The 18,494-nt window shown below is 38.7% G+C and overlaps 3 protein-coding genes and 1 long non-coding RNA gene across 7 annotated transcripts; 2 read left to right on the top strand and 2 right to left on the bottom strand.

The window, feature by feature from the left end:
* The first annotated feature begins 1,093 nt into the window (after positions 1-1,093).
* On the top strand, positions 1,094-7,466 carry LOC143449008 (choline/ethanolamine kinase-like). 4 transcript variants are annotated; one of them, XR_013114494.1, is made up of 13 exons: positions 3,167-3,434; positions 3,642-3,740; positions 3,861-3,978; positions 4,213-4,326; positions 4,605-4,738; positions 4,919-5,023; positions 5,239-5,297; positions 5,503-5,584; positions 5,715-5,823; positions 6,060-6,163; positions 6,390-6,511; positions 6,906-6,987; positions 7,065-7,124. XR_013114494.1 is itself a non-coding variant. In XM_076949024.1 (12 exons), exons 1-12 carry the CDS (start codon positions 1,170-1,172, stop codon positions 7,128-7,130), a joined length of 1,158 nt encoding a protein of 385 aa, XP_076805139.1. In that variant the 5' UTR covers positions 1,094-1,169; the 3' UTR covers positions 7,131-7,466. The 4 variants fall into 4 exon arrangements, 3 of the variants coding, with proteins under 3 accessions (XP_076805139.1, XP_076805140.1, XP_076805138.1); XM_076949024.1 differs by lacking the exons at positions 3,167-3,434; positions 6,390-6,511 and adding an exon at positions 1,094-1,255 and having other exon boundaries at positions 7,065-7,466; XM_076949023.1 differs by lacking the exon at positions 6,390-6,511 and having other exon boundaries at positions 3,171-3,434; positions 7,065-7,466.
* Positions 7,467-7,521: 55 nt separating this feature from the next.
* On the bottom strand, positions 7,522-11,512 carry LOC143449009 (membrane progestin receptor gamma-like). Its single transcript, XM_076949028.1, has 9 exons — positions 10,943-11,512; positions 10,742-10,861; positions 10,130-10,261; positions 9,858-10,006; positions 8,976-9,152; positions 8,623-8,782; positions 8,280-8,464; positions 7,984-8,107; positions 7,522-7,909 (listed from the first exon to the last, which is right to left on the bottom strand). Exons 2-9 carry the CDS (start codon positions 10,840-10,842, stop codon positions 7,768-7,770), a joined length of 1,170 nt encoding a protein of 389 aa, XP_076805143.1. The 5' UTR covers positions 10,843-10,861; positions 10,943-11,512; the 3' UTR covers positions 7,522-7,767.
* A 2,528-nt stretch (positions 11,513-14,040) lies between these two features.
* On the top strand, positions 14,041-16,231 carry LOC143450662 (2-aminomuconic semialdehyde dehydrogenase-like). The gene has a single exon (XM_076951297.1). It carries the CDS (start codon positions 14,047-14,049, stop codon positions 15,580-15,582), a length of 1,536 nt encoding a protein of 511 aa, XP_076807412.1. The 5' UTR covers positions 14,041-14,046; the 3' UTR covers positions 15,583-16,231.
* Positions 16,165-18,418, bottom strand: LOC143450664 (uncharacterized). The gene is made up of 3 exons (XR_013114758.1): positions 18,398-18,418; positions 17,743-17,904; positions 16,165-17,410 (listed from the first exon to the last, which is right to left on the bottom strand). It is a non-coding gene; the product is annotated as an uncharacterized LOC143450664 (long non-coding RNA).
* Between the last annotated feature and the right edge of the window lie 76 nt (positions 18,419-18,494).

Genomic DNA, 18,494 nt, shown 5'->3' with positions numbered 1-18,494 from the left:
GAACTGAGGCTTTCTTGACGTCATAAAAACACATCGTGACAATTCAGGCTGAGAGATCACAACTTAAATGGTTGAAACTGTTAAAGAAAAAAAGTTATGAAATCAGGAGAGAAAAACAAGCAGAAGTGCTTCAAAGTTCACATAAGTTCTCAATCTCCGCAGTCAGCTAAACTGCGGTTTTAGCTGTAGGTAGTTTCCTGGCTGCAATCAACGAGCTTCGTCGGCTGGATTCAGCCATAAGCGCCTGAACAGTCAATAACAGTGAGACCTTCGTTCATGGGCAACACGGTGAGTGACCCTCCAGCAGACCTTGGAAAACAACTTTGGCCTCTTTGTAGCAAATTCATGTTGGTTGGTTAGTTGTGTTAGAAATTAGTTGGTTGTGTCAGAGTTTCATGGAAGAACACTGGAGCAGATGTAGTAGAACTGTAAGCTTAACTGAGCTTCGTGGATGCTTGAAATTATTAAGCATTAAATTATAAGTCCCGCGTTTATTCCCGGAAACATGAGTTGTCATAATAGTCGACGTGTTTTACTTGAAATAGTTCAGTCGCGTGATATTTCTACGTGACGAGCAGTGTAAAATGATTCTCTGAAATATTTAGTAAGATTCAGTTTTGCTGTGTATTCACTGTAATATCACGATTTACGGGTTCTCTGTAGGCCAGTGCGGTATAACAGCCAACAATTTGTCTAGTTGATTAGTTTTTGAGCTATTCCTAGAGCAAGGGATTTTTCTACTTATACCCGATGTGTTTTTGAATATTGAAGTGTTTCGAAGTATCTTGTTGCTTGCTAAGTACTGTTATGAAGTTTAGCTGCCACCATTACACCGGAATAACTAGTGCGCTTTTAGCTTTTATTCACAGGTTTCTTGTGAACCAGCTTAAATGTAAAGTTTAACTTCAATTAAATCCTTAAATAGCTAAAATCATTTATTTGCATAGCCATTATCTTGAGCTAATCGCCTATCTTTGACAACAGCCTGCGTGACCTATACATGGTGAAATGGTCACTTGCTTTCGAATATTGTTAAAGTGTTGTTGTGGGTTTTGAATTTTCACCGCTGATAAAATGGTTCTTTAAACCGGTACATTTCATCTTTCTTCAGGGTTGTTTTTGTTGCAACTGTTTATTTTCTTAACTCGCATAATATTGACACCGTCACAATGGATATTATGACGCTGTATAACACCGATACCGAAGAAGTCATTTCATGTTGTCATGACAACTCACAAAACAACGAAAGACTGGGGTGAGTGAAAATTATAAGCTCTTTCGAATTTTTTTACTTTGGTATTTGCACGGGTTGCTGTTTTTGCCGGCTGTAGTAAGCATTGTTATGATAAGTAACAGTTAGTTTTGTATCATTTTCAAAACTTTTAAAATAAGAGGTACTCATTTTCTTAGGAAAAAAACTTTCAGTTTGAGCTTGTAGTTGGCCAACTACAACCAGTAGTTTCTTTAGTTTGAGCGCAGTTATTCCGGTGAAAGTTTCCCGTGAATTTTATCAGAAGATGGCTTGGCCATCAACCGAAGTTGAGCTTACGTGGAGGGGGAAAGAAAAAACGGGGCAAAGCTGTGCTTGAGCAAAACTGTAAAATTGCAATGTAATTTTCTGATGTGAGTTACCATTAAAGTATACAACCACAGGATACCTTTGTATACCAGACCCCAGCTACTCAAATTGTAACTCCATCTGGTTGTGCACTTGTTTATTAGGCCCGAAAAACCTTTGGCAAAAAGTTTTAGGTGATTTCTAGATGTTTGCTTAAATTTGGGACCTAAAACATACAGACATTCCTTTTAAGCCAGGCTTGCTCGTAAGTTTTTCGCAAGTGGAATTTATGTTTATTTATGTTAGTAGCTCCTTTGCTCTGACAAACGTGTACAACGAAAGCGAAAAATTTCAATGGCCGCCTCACAATGTTGGTAGGTGGCACGAACGAATAATAAAACCGTTCTATTATATCGCTTTGAGCGAAACTGTCTTTCGGAAGTGATTTTCCCATTTAACGCTTGAGTGAGTATGAACGTAGTTCTTCGTGACGCGTTGCACGTGACGTCCAGCTGTGTGAAGTAAACACGGGAGTAGAGCGAAGTAAAATGTCGCGACGTCTATGACAGGAAATCCGCCATTTTCGTTTCTTTAAAGCGGTTTTTGAGGTACTTCAAGCTTATCGTTGCAAATATTAGGATTTTTCGGAAGTGTGTTGGTTTTATATAACGTCAGCCAGTAAGTATATTGCAAGTATGTCTAGTCAACTGTAACAGCTAATAAGTTACACATATCGCCGCAGTTATTTTTCTGGCTGTACAGCTCTATAGGCCTACATACTACCTGTATTTCACTATTTTCCGAATAAAACAGAATTTAATCGCTTAAGTTTGTGTCATGCTTCCAACGATGTCATGTCGACGTGTGTTGAGGTAAACGGTGACGTACGCCATGTTGATTACTTTTCAACCGAGCGACTTGGGTAATCTGTTTAGCAGCAAAGGGTAAAGTTCGACTTTGGACTTTGAAAGCTCGTTGCGTTGTTGGCTTTTAGTTTGGTAAATTTCCATATCGCAAGGTTTTGCCTGGTTGCAGTTTATGACGTTGTATGACGTGTGATGAGATATTGTTGCTAATTGTGTTAACTAAACACAAAAGTTGTATTATTTTGACTAAAAACGTTGTATTGAAGCAGGAAAGTTAACCACGTCCATTGCCTGCTTGTGATTGTGGGAATGCTTTAATAGGTTTATAGTATAATGTATTATAATAGATAGCTTCAAATTTTTGGACAAAAAGTATGTATAAAGCCTATATAAGATGTTAAAAGAATTGATGTTTTATCATGTAAAAATTGTAAACTGTTGTTCAGAGTTAGTCCGAGATAAGAAATTACGTATTTAGAAAAACTTAATTTGTAATATATGTAGCTTGAAGTAAATGAAAGTTGTATTTACGCTCGCAACAACATAGATTCTGCCACATTTTCAACCTTTGGACAATATATACCATGTGTTTTGTTTTCTTTGCATAAGAGACCTCTTTGTGTGAGCATTTGTTTGGTCTGGTTCAAAGTCCATCAGATATTTTGTTGACTTGTAGAAGTTAAAATCTAACTGGTGGCTCATCCGGAAAGCTGCTTGAAAATATGCTGCCAGGTTGAATTCAACCGATCAGAACAGACATTTGCTGGTAAAAGTTATTCATGAGGAAATTTCAGGCAGATTTTCGTATCGTTAAAATGGACAGCTGGCAGCAAAACTGTCTATTTTTAGTGCACAGTGCACTTTGCTAATCTTTATTAATTATTTACCTTGATGACCTTTGTACTAAGGACCTGCTCATCTGTCTTGTTATTTAAGCTCAATAAAATGGCCTCCATGCCTTTGTTAAAACGTCAGCCTGGCCACGATAAGGTAGACATGGAAATACAAAGGTAATTGAACAAAGATGCAGCAAAGATAATTTTTTCAAAACTGAATTTCCACGGATTATGTATTTTACACATGCACGTTTACTCTATGTGTATATAAAAGATTTTTGGCTTGAACCTATGCTTTTCTGATGTTTAAAACTGACAGGGGAGTTTTAAGTGGCGTGATAAGCAGAGAAGTATTTAATTATAACCCGCTGCATTTTTCAGGTTGGATGTGGTGAACAGAGCTTACCTTCTATGCAAAGAATATCTTCAGGGACCATGGGCAGAAATTAGTTTAAATGAATTTGAAATTACCCCATTAGGGTAAGTATGTAATCCCTTCAATCAAACAAATTCTAGGGTGGTACGGGTCATTAAAAGCACTTCACACATACGTAATGTTGTGCATGTATTGTCACGTTTAATTTGGTTCTCATGTTGCAGTGGTGGCCTCACCAATAAGCTCTACGTGTGCAATCTTCCCACCGAGCATAGAAGCAATGATAACGAAAGAAATTGTCCAAACACAGTCTTGTTGCGCATTTACGGACTTATTTTGCAGGCAAGTCCAAAAAACTGTTGCATTTACCAAATACCACACTTGCAGCTTATCTTACTTGCCTCACTGTCAAATTTCCAGCTTGTATGTATGTGTGTTCATGTGTTAGTATACTTCAGGACTTCAAAATCTTTAGTATTTACCAAATGCCGCAAGTATATATTACAAATCTCAATGTCCGGTGTCCAGGTCATATGTTAATTTGTATGTATGCTTATTGTACATCGATGTACTTAGGACTTCAAAGCACAAATCCAGGAAAGCGTTGTCTTCTCGATCCTTGCAGAGAGGGGAGTTGGTCCGCGTCTGTACGCCGTCTTCCCTGGTGGACGCCTTGAGGAATATTTACCGGTGATTTGATTTTCAGTTCAAGTGTGCAATGACAATGGGAATGTTTTGTCAAAGCTAAACATGTCACCGTTTTACGACTGTCGAGCTAGAGATTAAAATTTAGACCTTTTAAACCTACAAAAAGACTTAAAATTTTAGTGTTAAAAGTTCCAAGGCTTAGAAATTAAATCGTCGGCTTATTTTAGGTATTATTTATGTTTTGATTTCTTTTGTTTACATTTTGCATAACATGTGAGTTAGAATACGAATGCTTGTTAAAAATGACTTAATCCTTTCAGAGTCGAACTTTAAAAACAAGTGACTTGAATGACCTGGTTCTATCACGACACATCGGAGAGCGGTTGTCGGAATATCATCGACTCGTGATGCCCGTGAAGAAAGACCCAACCTTCATTATGTCGAAAATGTTCAAGTAAGTTTGCTGCTAACTATTAACTCATCATATGAACATCGTGATTCATCATATTTGCATCATGTGAACATTGTGACTGCCATGAGTCACACTCATGAGTCACGTGACAAGCAGTATGTTGTGTGATTGGCTGTTTTATATCCTGAGCTATATGATAACCTTATTTCTATGATGTTTTAGATACTTGGAGAAATCAAAAAATGTCCATTTTTCTGACTCGTACAAAGAGTCGTTGTACCTTCAATTCATGCAACATGATGTCAGTGAAGAAGTGCAATTCGTCAAGTAAGTCTGGTTGGGTATAAATGATGTCACTGGTCACATGTACAACGTGCTGACTCGTGACTCAAGCTAATCGCATGACGCATGCTACATTGCTGATGGTTGCCATAAATGGGCGGTGGAGGTCATCAATATACTTAGCAGTTGTTGGGTGGCTTAGTTTGGGATTGGAAGAATGAAGTCACTATAATTACAAACTTGCTCATATTTATTTGCAGGCGCATGGTGCTACAGATGCAACCTGTTGTCGTCTTCTGTCATAACGACGCCCAGGAAGGTATAAAATTGTGTATTGCTTGTCAAATCCTGATCAAATTTCGATGGAACGAGTTTATGTTTTAGTACTGGTTAAGTCACATCGTGTTATGATGCTTGATACCTTACCACCAAATGAAAACATTAGGATGTGCTGTATAGCATTCTTTTGATATTTGGCACCTTAAACCTATACAACCTGTGATAAATTGTGGTGCAATTGGTAGGCAACCTTTTGTGCGCTGATGATAACAACAGACAGAACCCAGTACAAATGATTGATTTCGAGTACAGCAGCTACAACTACAGGTGATTCCCCTGAAGTTTTTTTCGTTGCAAATAAGACATAATAATCTGCCAAATAAAATATCTTGCTTCTAATTTGTAATCGTCATCATTTAAAGAAGCAAACTTTTTATTTTATAATTGTCACATTTAGGGGATTTGACATCGGAAACCATTTCTGTGAATGGATGTACGACTACAGCCACCCTAGCTGGCCCTTCTATTCCTACAAGCCAGAAAACTTCCCCACCAGGGAACAACAGGTTGGGAAAACTTTGATAATTGTGTTCTCTTATATTCTATCATATGCCCTGTCAGCATTGACAATATTTCTGGAATGAAACGAATCGTTTGCTCATGACGTTTAAGAATATTGTGGCTGAATTTTATCCTTTAAATTACCACGCCACTCCAAAGTGGCGTGGCATCAAAGTGTTCTATCATGATTTACAAAGTGTCACTGTGTCAGTGTTGGTTAACCTGAGTTGTCTGATTTCAGTTGATATTCGTCGATTCTTACCTGGAATCAATGTACAAGGCTGTACCGTCACGCAAGAATGACTCGCGGTGGTCACGTGAATTTGTTTTAAAAGAAGCGGATAGGTAAGTTAAAGGCGTTTTTTCTCTTCAAGTTTTGTCTCAATCTTTCGTACATGTGGTAAGTCCAATGCATGCCTACCTCTGTGTTCTTGCGCCACCGCCCTGTGTGCTGTGACACGGTTCCCGTTGAGCGGAACGTCCAGCTATGTACCGTACATTTCAATGTAATCTCGGTGTGGCGTGAGGTAGCGATATTTAGTGGCATCAGGCTATGAAGTTTCTTCCATAGGTGAAGGACTGCTGGGGGATCCCCGGTCATGCAACTCCTCAAGCGTCGACCGCACGTCACGATATAAGTGCTAGAGTACAGTACTTAGAGTATGTGCTAGCAAGATGTTTGAAACCGATTTGGTGATTACTAATTTTTCACAGAATACAAAATTTTTCTCTCATAGAGTAAATGTCATTCATTGTAACCATTGCCTGCGTGAAGCAGCTTACCGGTTCCCTAGTTACTTATTCAAGACATGAATTTAATTAACTGTCTCGTGCTTTCCTATTCAGTTACTGGTTTGCAGACGAAGTTGGTTACATCCTACATGTTACTTATTCATCTAATTATTCTCGAGTATAGATATTTATCGGTGTTGAATAAGTCACCAGGGAACCTGCACTCGCTATTTATTGATTGATTGATTTGCTTTTAGTGGCCAAGCGCTCTCTATATAATTTGGCTTGCATCAGTGGTAAGTTTCTTTGACAGTGATTTTGAAAGTAACTCTGTCATAAATTTTTCTTTATCCAGGCTGGTGTTGCTGTCTCACATATTCTGGGCGCTCTGGTCGATTGTGCAGGCTCAAATATCCGACATTGGATTCGGCTACTTGGTAAGAAATTGATATCAATCTACCTGAATGTTTAAACGAGATATCCTGGACATAACACTTGTTGTTACTGTTTCCAGGAATACGCCCTCGCCCGCATCGAGTCTTATTTCCACCACAAGAAACAACTCAACCTCAATTTCTGAAAATCTTGTGACATATAGTCCGCAAAATGGCGCTAGAGTGCAGTTTTTTCTTGTGCAATATTTTCATGGAGCTAAGGTCCAGGCAATTTGTTACCACTTTATTTCCAACGATAACCATCAAGCAAACTTCGGCGCCTTCAACTTGTCATTGTATCCTAACCACTGCGCATAACTTCTGTGGCGTCCTTCTGTTTTTACAGCTGTTTTGTTGCTCTCGTTTTTACCTTTAAACATGTTGCGAGTTGTAATTAGTGTTTTGTGCTACTGTAATTGTGAATCCATTCCGTTGTGTTGGATTTGTTTTTTGAATGCAAATAAAGTTTCTTCCATCGGTGATGCCTCTAAGGCTTCCTAAGCACGCACCCGTATTAAATCCATCGACGAAACAAGATTAAGAGCTGACACAGTATAATAATTTAGTTTGAAATTCTTCCAGTTACGAAATCGATAAGTTATAAATAGAAAAACACGCCCTCTTAAACAAAGCAAAAAGTACTAACTAATGCAGGAACAAAACCGAATATATCACCAGCATTAATACGTCACAGTGTATAAATGAAAGTCATGACCCTCACAGTTGTGTCACAAATGAGTACAATACAACAGCGAACACTGATCGGCAAACAATATCGAATTTTTAGCACGATTTCACTTTCGAGTGAGATTTGTGCAAATCGACACTGTAGTAAATCGCAGCTGCGCAAGAGAGAACTGCGCAGGTCGTGGGAACTAAAACGGAAGTAAACCACGTGATCTGAAGGTCTTCCGGTTGAAGAAACCTGTAAAAAGCCACAAGATAAAATCGAAGTTTGACAGCAATAATCTTCCACAGAGACGAGCGCGGAGAATGTACCCTGCTCTGTTCAGCTGAAGAGCTTCCAGCAGGGCCGGTTCTATGAGCAACGATTGATAGTAAAGCCCACAAGCTGTCAAAAGGTGGAATAATTGGTGCGAGTGGCCAACAATGTCGAAAAAACCTGAAAGTAAATTCGTGAAACAAGACAGGAGGAGCGGGTTCGAATCCCGACAACGACGGTAATTCCGATAACGCCCTCAAATGCATTCATCCACATTAAACCTAAGACAGTCCTTTCTAATTTGATGGAAACGACGAATCGTCGCGAGCAAGCGGCAAAAAATGGCGGTTACCTGGCAACCATCGCTCTGGTATCTTCAGCGCCTGAATTATTGCACCTAGAAGCATGACTAAGCAAGTTTCGTTGAAATAGTTTGCTGACGTTGATGACGTAGCCAAGTTGCAGGGAAGCGAGAGAAGATTGAGGTCAACGAAGGTCAAGTTGTTCGGTTGCGCGATAGAAGATACTGACGAATATCTATGAAAATTCAGGAGTAAAGATCGCTGATAGAATTTCGTTTAAGTTCATCCGTAGTCCATAAATAATCAGATCAAAAATTTGAAAACTTCTCAAAAATTCGCATAAATACCGGTGCGTGACCCGTGACATCATAATCACATCATCATAATGCTCACCTATATACGCACGGGATGTTGAGGGCAATGTACATGATGACGTAGGATAGGACCCTTAAAAGATTTCTATGTGGAATGGCGGGATATCGAGTGAGGCAAGATATGGCGACGGTTGAAACATTGCCCACCATGATCGTGACGTAAGATACATGGAAGATGCCTGTTACGTCACAATAGGCTGATTATAAACTCGTAATACGTTATGGTTATGTTTTACCTAACTCGGCAACTGAAGTAAAATCGGATATCCTGTAATTGCGTCATTCACGTCGACAAGAATTGTATTGTGACGTCAAACTAAAGGAAAACAACTCATTTGCTAAAGCAAGTAAGAAATGTGACGTCATGATTACCTGGCCACTGTTTAATGCAGGAATATGGACACAAGTAGAAAGTGAAGCTGCATGTGAGACCGATGGCCTGCAGAGCTATGACGCCATAATCGCAGCAGAAACAAACTTCGCGCGCTCCGTACGATAAACAATTGAAGAGATGTGCGCATGAGCTCCCGAGTAGAACAACGATGACACCTGCAGAGAATAATCCACGAAACTCTGAGTTGAGTAAAGATGGTTTGAAGGTCACATCCACAATATCATGTCGTCGACCGTTAATCTTTGTAGACTGTAGAAGCATGGACGACTAAAATTGACGTTTTGTCGGCGAAATCAATGCGGCAAGATTACAGGCAACATTAAAGAAATTAATCCCTATCGCCCCTCCCCGGGTGGACACTTCCTTCGATTTCGCATATTGTATTGGATCACGTGACCAGGCAAATTTGTGAAAGTGAATGAGCGGACGTGATGCCGGGACCTCCCTATGCTGTTTAAAACTGACTTAATGCCATCAGTTTATCATGGAATTGTACCCATGGACGTACATTCGTATATAGTATAGTAACTTCTTTTTAACTGGTTCATTTGTGATTATTATCTCACAAAGCTGATTAATTATCTGTCATCAAAATAAACAGCTTTTCTATCGCAATTGTGGATGAAATTAAAAGAGCGACGTCGACGTGATTTCAAAATAAACAGCAATTTACGAATCGTTTTTTAAGAACCTGCATCCACCAAATCCCACAAATATATCTTCGTGCATGACAGACAGCTTTCACTGCAAACATTCCAGAATGTTGCGGGAGATATATTTTCGGAGTTACGTCACGCGGAAAATCGTCAATTACGAAAACTGTTGTTTGAGAAAACATCATAGAACCCTTAGTGACCTACCTGCGGCGAAAAACCAGTAGGGGTAAAGTATTGGGTTGGTGACGTCATCCAGGTATAAATTGGAAAAATTCCAGTAGTGACGTAGCATGAGCAAGCAAGGAATGGCGTGAGTCCAAACATTGAGCGTCTCATTGGTCGGATGGAAGGCGCTGTAATCAGACGTAATTGATAATAAGGAGAAATCTATGAATTTTGTATAAAAACAAACAAAAAAAAAGTACGACTAACAAGCTTTCACTTAAACAAACTGAAAGGTCTGTGTGGGAACGAACCTCTGCAAGCAATACAGCCAAGTTGACGGGCTGGGTCGATATCCGTGACTGATATATCGTTCGTGGCAGCATTCTGGCGTTTCCGCGACTGAATTCAAACCGAAAGAATGAAGCCAGGAAGTGAAAGGTTGCCTGTAAAATAGAAACATAAATACGTCACACCGTGTTCATTTGATCTAACCGGTGCTTTTAGATGAAATACTTCACAATTACAAGATAAGTTCATCAAAGGGTTCGCTACTTTTGCAAACACACGTGCACAGGCCACCTAATTAATTATTCATTGAACAGTAAACACAACACTGCAAGGTTGACAATTAATAAGTCGTCAGTGCATCAGATAACATTAACGGTGGTGTCTTAGGGTCTAGTACACAAGTGCACATCCAGATAACGCCACAATTTGAATAGCTGGGGTCTAGCGCAGAATTGCACTACCACAGGATACACTTGTGTGCTTACTAGACCCCAGCTACTCAAATTATGACGTCATGTGGTTGTCCACTTGTATGCTAGACCAGTGTCTTATAGGAATAGCAGCACGTAACAAAGTCGATACGGTACACCACTACGCAGTCAACAGCAGTTTTCCTTGTAAAATAAGCCGCTTACCTTATCCATTCGGTCGAAATTACCGGTGCTGATTTTAGAGAGGCCGAATCTTTGCCTTGGATTGTGATGTCACAGATACGAGCTGAAGGCGCCTCTATCATAATGAGCTTAGGGAATGTGCTGCACAACAATGAATAAAGCCCTGATCAAAATCCATTTCCTATAACTACAGTAGGTTCGACAGAAATATCCTGTACGTACCACGATACTGGACGTAATATTTCTAGCGTACACTGGATCTCTATATCACAGTGTTACACCATTTGAACATCTGCGCTAAATTATGCAACGTCTTTCGGCATCATGTTTGGACAAACCTGTCAGAAACAGGAGTTCAAACAAAAGTTAAATTATTACGATCAGATACTTTCACTAAACCTCTCCCGCCAAATAAATATCGCTTTTCGTTGACACAATGAGCTTTGTTACGTAATATTTCACACGTAAGTTCGTTAATAAAACCTTTACAATGACTTGACTCTTTGTTGTTAAGTGATGAAAAGCGCAAATACTGTTCGCTCTAAAGTGCGCGTGTAAAGTCAGTTAAAGTCGACCTTTGGACGCAAATGCTTCTATTTACCTCAGCACCAACAATGTATCGAGTTTCGTCTGGAACAGCTAAATAAGCGCGGTTGGTAACCTCACCTTCTATTTGCCTGTGGCTGATTGAGTATTGTACAACAGCCAACTTGCTGTTTTTAACGACGTAATGCTGCTCAGGCTGCTTTGTACTGGGTCGGGTTTCTGAGCTCAGTGAACTGTTAAACTTATCGTTCGTGACGTCATCAACTTGCCACTCTCAGTCGATATTATCGAGCACTTGAAAAATTTTCTTTTAAACCTCAGTCGTGCTTAATAGTTAAACCCAGTTGTAAAAAGCTACGGTATGTGGTATGTAGGTCTGGACAGATCATTACATGATTGTCTGTACAAGAACGGGATGCTAATTGTTATTAATTAATCATCAATCACTATTCGCGGTTTCGACCGACTGAGTGAACTTTCAACTTTTTCTTTTTTTAATTATTCACTAATTCCAAGTTGATTACGACATAGAAATCATAAATTAAGGGGCGCGAGCATTTGTAATGAAACATCATAATGACAATTGGGCTATTGTTGTCGAGAATTTATCGACCAAAATTTTTTTTATTAGCAATGTAGCAATAATAATGTTATTACTAAAATTCTTTAAATTGTTAAATAAAAGGGATAACAATTTGGCAAAATTCAAATGTGGAATTTTCGTTGTGTGGCGCACTAAAATATGCTAGAACGAGACAGGCGGTGGATTAACATAATTTCTTTCCTGCACGGCTAATGGACGCTGTTTCACCGAAAAATTTGTCCTTTAGGAAAAACCTTTCCTAAAGTTCATCCAAATGCCTCCACAATAGTAAATCTTACTTCAGTTGCATTGTAATTATATTGACGAGATTTCACTGAATTTTTAAAACGCATTCACTTGCTGTATCTTTCTTTTCACTTCAAAATAGTTAAAGCTTTCCTCTACTACCTGCCACCAAGTTTGTTGTTGCCAAACTCTGGCTCTGCAACTGTTTCCTTATCATTGGCGCTTGTTAGTAACAATTGGCTTGATTTTTCGTCCCCGCCACGTTTTTGATGAAAATTAAATGATTGATTGATTGATTGATTGCCTACACCTACACCTACAGCCAACCGTTATCTGTATGTTTAGAAAAAACAAGTGTTTTGAAAACACAGGCTGATAATTGAGATATAAGTTATATTTATTCATGGTTCATTATGAAGTTTTGGTTACCACTCTTGTAATTTTATTGTATTGGCAAATTATAAGTTATAACTTTATGCGTATTTTGACTAAAAAGTCAAAAAGACAGTCTACTAAAAAGCTTGTATATTTTCAGTTTAGCTTTTAAGTTTTTAACTCTAGCTGATGATGATGACGACCATTAATCCATATGATTCTGTAGTATTACTAAATTAATCTAACTTTATATAAACGAACTATTTTTTTCTGCCACACGCGTTAATGTCTTTTGATGTTAAGTTCCATGAGCCAAATGAATGTGGCGTGTGTTGTGTGTGTTTGTAGCATAGATATCTTATACATAACTAACATCACAACAAACATCATAACAAACAGCATAGTCACGCCGTTTGAGGAATGGGAACTCATACCATCAGTCAGAAGTAAAAGTAAAACAAGTTATCAATCGTCAGTTGTCTTCGCTCATATTGTAACAATAACCACCAGAGAAGTCGGTTTTTACGGCGAAGATGTTTGTTGTGTAATACTTCATACGAGTAATACTACAATGGAACTCATATTTGTCATAATACTCATACCTAGGATATATTTGTGTCATTAATGGCTGCGTCTGCCTCTTTACCCAGACTGATAAGTCTCTTGTAAGTCTCATACTAACCTACACGAGTAGCTTAGCAACCTCAATCTCGTAAGTCGATACTGTAGCTTATATCAACTAAAACTTTAGCAAACCGTGATCCAACCGTGGTCATAACTTGTGGAAAGTGTGGCAGCTACTGCACAAAGGATATTTATTAACACGCACGCCGAACTTTTTTATCTTAACGCCGATTTATAATAAATAAACAAAAAAAGTTGGTTGTTTGAACGCCAATTACAAACAATTGCGGTTTCAGTGCACGCCAAAGTTTGCGTCTTGCACACACAATTTCTCGTTGAAAACTGCCGTGCTTTCCAGCCAGGTTAACATATCAAATCGACGAGGTTGATCAACATATTTGCAAACCCATCTGCTTAATGTCTTAAATAATGCATTTGGCTGATGAAATGGCAGAATGGAAAGTTGGCCTGTAGGGTGCACGAAAGACTTGAATTTTAGGGAGATTACCGGTACACTGAAAAAATTAGAGTTTACGTTTTATACCACGCCAGTATTAAAACTCAAATTATTTTCCGCCGCAACTAATTCAGATTTAAATAAATGGAGAATAATTCATATTAGAATAAATAATTCAAAAGCCATTGGCTTCGCCCTGTTTATGCTTGTCAGTTGTCACTGTCAAGTTACAACCGGCAAAAGATGAAACCAAAAAGAATTTCACTGCATTTGCAATCTTTGTATGACTGTTTTATGTGACATGATTATTGTGATGCCACACTAGAAAGACTGAAGCTGATATTTATGCCAGTGGCGTAACGATGTTTGCTCCATCAACACACCGCCACACCGGAGATCTCTGGCGTATCATACAAACTTTCTACACAGGACAGTTGGATATTTTGAACATCACAGTTGTATAGTTTTACTCTGTCATATGTTGCTTTGTTTAACATGATAATTATTTCCAGATATTTTCAACAAATCTCAACTGTTTTGAAATATATATTGATCATGGATAATGTTAAAGCTGAAGTGCATGTTGTGCAAAACTTTATCAACGGAACATTTGTTGCTCCTACATCCAAGGAGTACATGGAGAGCGTCAACCCATCCACAGGTGGAGTCCTTGCAAAGATACCGTCCAGCACAAAGGATGATGTTGACCAAGCTGTGAAATTCGCTAGAAAAGCATTTACTGAATGGTCCGAGACGAGCCCACAATTTAGGTCAAAGGTCATGCTCCAGATCGCTGACATGATCGAGGCAAACGCAGAAGAGTTGGCTCAGTTGGAATCGGCTGATCAGGGGAAACCAGTGTCTCTTGCAAGACGTGTCGATATACCGAGAGCAATTTACAACTTTAGATTTTTCGCCACTTGCATTTTACATGAAGTTGATAACGTCACCCAGCTTCAAGGTCCATCCCGTGCAATGAATTATGTTGAGCGAATGCCTGTTGGTGTTGCTGGGTTAATCAGTCCTTGGAATTTACCCCTCTATCTCTTAACATGGAAGATTTGTCCGGCCATAGCATTCGGTAATACCTGTGTTGCAAAGCCGTCGGAAATGACAAGTTTAACTGCCTGGAAACTAGCCCAGTTCCTCCAACAATCTGAACTACCACCTGGAGTTGTCAACCTTGTGTTTGGATTTGGAGCTTCAGCGGGGGAGGCAATTGTTGCTCATCCTGACATTCCTCTCATCTCCTTCACTGGGAGCACGGCTATTGGCCAGCACATATCGGCTGTGTCTGCACCGTTCTGCAAGAAGTTGTCTTTGGAACTCGGTGGTAAAAATGCGGCGATTATATTTGACGATGCTGATATCGAAAACTGCCTCGCCACCACCGTTAGGTCAAGTTTTGCCAATCAGGGTGAAGTGTGTCTCTGCACCAGCCGAATCTTTGTACAGCGCAACATCTATTCCTCATTTGTGGAACGATTTGTTCGTATGGTCCGTGAAATTAAGGTCGGTGACCCAAAAGACCCAAAGACAACTATGGGGGCGCTGATAAGCCAGCAGCACAAGGATAAAGTGATGAGCTATATCAAATTAGCGAGGGAGGATGATGGTAAGATAGAATGCGGGGAGGGAGTGGATAAACTAAACTTACCAGCGCATTGTCAAAACGGTTTCTTTGTGTTACCCACTGTTGTCACTGGTCTTACAACAGAATCACGGTGTTTACAAGATGAAATATTTGGCCCAGTCACTTGCGTTGTTCCATTCGACAACGAAGCTGAGGGGATAGCATTCGCTAATGATGCTCGTTATGGTCTTTGCGCCACCCTCTGGACACAAGATGTTACGCGGGCGCACCGAGTGGCAAGAAAGCTGAAGGTTGGCACAGTTTGGATAAACTGCTGGTTAGTCCGAGATCTTCACATGCCATTCGGTGGAATGAAGATGTCGGGAGTTGGACGTGAAAGTGCTGAGGACTCCAGGGATTTCTTCACGGAGAAAAAAACCGTCTGTTTGAAGTACTAGACTCAGATCGTTTCAATAAGATTGACGATTATGAGATTTGTCTCTGACAGTATTTTCAAATGTTCTCTTAAGAACAGCAGTAAATTTAATAAAAGCCTTGCCAACGTCAGTGATTTTCACAAACTGTAAATAATGTTGTTGATTTTTTACAAAGTGACTTTATGCTGGCCTTGAAAAGTTAACAGATCAATATTTCTTTCATCGTACCCGGTGCCCAGTGATTATTTTTGGGTGTTTTTATAAAACACAACTGGAGTAGCTTTGTCTCAATGCTGTGACAAGTTAATTGTGTGGAAGTTACTCAACTTCTTTCTGGAACGGTGGGGATTAAATGGTTGTGTAATCCTGGTGTGGTGAAATGACACAATGTTATACCAGGGCAAAGTTTTTTAAACTTTTTCCGTTTCTTCCTGCAATACATACAGTATATTGTAATATGCAACCATCCTTATACCTGTGCACTATCTGTTTGAAAAAAACTTTATCTCTTATGCAATTGTCAGAGCATGTCATAAACGCACAATTTTTTCTTTTGATGGAAGTATGGGACTAGTCAGCAACTTTTTGTGGTAATAATGATCATTTTCTTTATGTATGCTGCCTTGCAATAGTTTATTCGACTTGCAAAATAAAATTGCACTGTAATGAATCTCATACATAATGCAACATGTGATTGTTACTAAATGTTAATTAAATCATAACGCCAAGAACAGCAGCACAATGTAGATCCAGTAATATGCTTCACCACTAGGGCTGTGAGGTTGCGGAGTCAAAATAATTCTACTTCTGCGCAGTCAAAGTTTGTGAAATTGTGCCAACATGGACTGATTTTCGATTGCTTTACAATTTTGACACCAACTCACTCTGAACACAAAATAATAACTGGTGCCAATGATTCAACACTAAAATTATTTCGACGTTTCCATACTTGATTAACTCTGTAAGTGCTTTGCCACTCGTAAAGGAACTCAAGTGATTATTGCAAATAGAAGAGCCGTGGCACCAAAAAACGGGAATCAGAGTTGGAGTCGAAAGTTCTTGACATGAACTCCACAGCCTAGTTTGCCACAAAGCTTGCATGCATTATAACCCATGAAGCCATGCAATAGAAATATAACAGATGCCGATGACGACGAGAGCATAGACAACTTTTAACAGCTATTCATGTTGCTACATTATCAGGATTGTTAACAATAAACCAAACACACATGCGCACAACACATTTATAAAGAATTAGATGCATGTTTGTAAATAACACAAGTAAACTGTACCAGACTCATTTTAAAATTATGATATTTGTGGAACTAAAACTTGAATCAAAGAATCATTCTTGGACAATACGTCCTACGAACTGACATGAATCATAACAAGACACGCTGCCTTACATGTCAGTGTGGCCAATAAAAAACTTCAAGTAAGTCAAAAAAAGGAACATTCTATATGTTTTGGTCTTAGCTTGCAGATATATTAATAGTATGTCAGTTAATCTGTGAATATATCATGTAAGCATTTGAAATAAAACAGATAAAAAAGCGCTTTTTGCTACACTATTAATGAAAATTAATAACCTTAATTAGATTGGATGGATACTTTCAATTAATTTGCACAAATTGTTGAAACAATAAACTGTTTGCAGTCGCACCTATCCAAAACCAGCATAATTACAATACAATAAGAATCAAGAGGCGTGTACACAGTTCGCTTTATGATTTGCTGGACTTTTCCACAGATTCTTTTTTCCGTTTTTCTTCTGCATTAGCAATTACTTGAGGCGCTTTGTGACTTGCGTCTTTCACGTGGTGCTGTGCCGACTCCTTCTTGCTGCGACCTGGGATGAGAAAATTGACAACTTAATTTCAAATGCCTTCAATGTTTTCAGCCGGATCCTTGATGCAGATCATCACAAAATGACATCACAATACAGCTACAAGTACTGTAGTGATAACTGATAACACAATGAAATATAAACACTCATACTTATTTGTCATAAAGATGCAAAATATTTACAAGGGATGAGAGCACGCCTATAAGTGCATTTGTGTTATAATCATTATGACATTTGGCAAATCACATTCTTTATTTTCTTGACAAACGCATATTACAGTGAGAAAAAAACAGCTTCTATAAAACGTCTTGCAGCACAAAGTTGCAAATTCTTACCTTTGCCGCCATGTCCAGTCAACTTGTCCATGTCTTCGTAATTATAATGTTCATATTTGTCTTCTTCATAACCTTGACTTGACATTTTGATCGTAGTCCTGGTGGAATCACAAGGTTTCTTTATCAACTTCTATATATTAAGACGTTAACCGTAAAGTTGTCCTGAGAATAAACAAACTTAACAGTTTGTGGTAAAACCATTTTTCACATACCGAAAACTGTTAGCTACAAATACACATGACAAACCGTCCCACAAAAATATAAAATTAACTTAGGAACTTTGTGAAAAACGTTAGGCAATTAAAAATACAAGAACTCCTGTGAAAATACACATGACTGCATGGAAAATGTTTTTCTTATTTCTATTTAAGTCTTTTTTGCAGCTGTGCATTCCCTCATTTCCACAGTTGAAGAGGTTACACGATGGGTACAAGTTTACACAATGCTGTTGCAAGCATATGCTGATTAGGCCTAATTTCCACGGGTTCCCAACCCAATGTTAGCGTTAGTTATCACAGCAAATAATTTGTCATACATGAATAATTTTTTATAAAAAATCAGCATGCTTATTACGAAAACTTTACAAGTTTCAAAAAATGAAAACTTTACCAACCATATGCCAAACATCTCACACACTTTCATGATAAATTGTTACCTCAATTTTGTCAGTTCCATAAAGTTGTAAGTTTTGTTATCAGTGGATGCACTTAACATGAATGCATTACAATTATGGGCTTTTTGATTGTTTAGGC

This window comes from Clavelina lepadiformis, chromosome 3 (assembly GCF_947623445.1).
Source record: "Clavelina lepadiformis chromosome 3, kaClaLepa1.1, whole genome shotgun sequence".
In the NCBI taxonomy this organism is placed as follows: domain Eukaryota; kingdom Metazoa; phylum Chordata; class Ascidiacea; order Aplousobranchia; family Clavelinidae; genus Clavelina; species Clavelina lepadiformis.
This window is presented reverse-complemented; position numbering and strand designations above follow the sequence as displayed.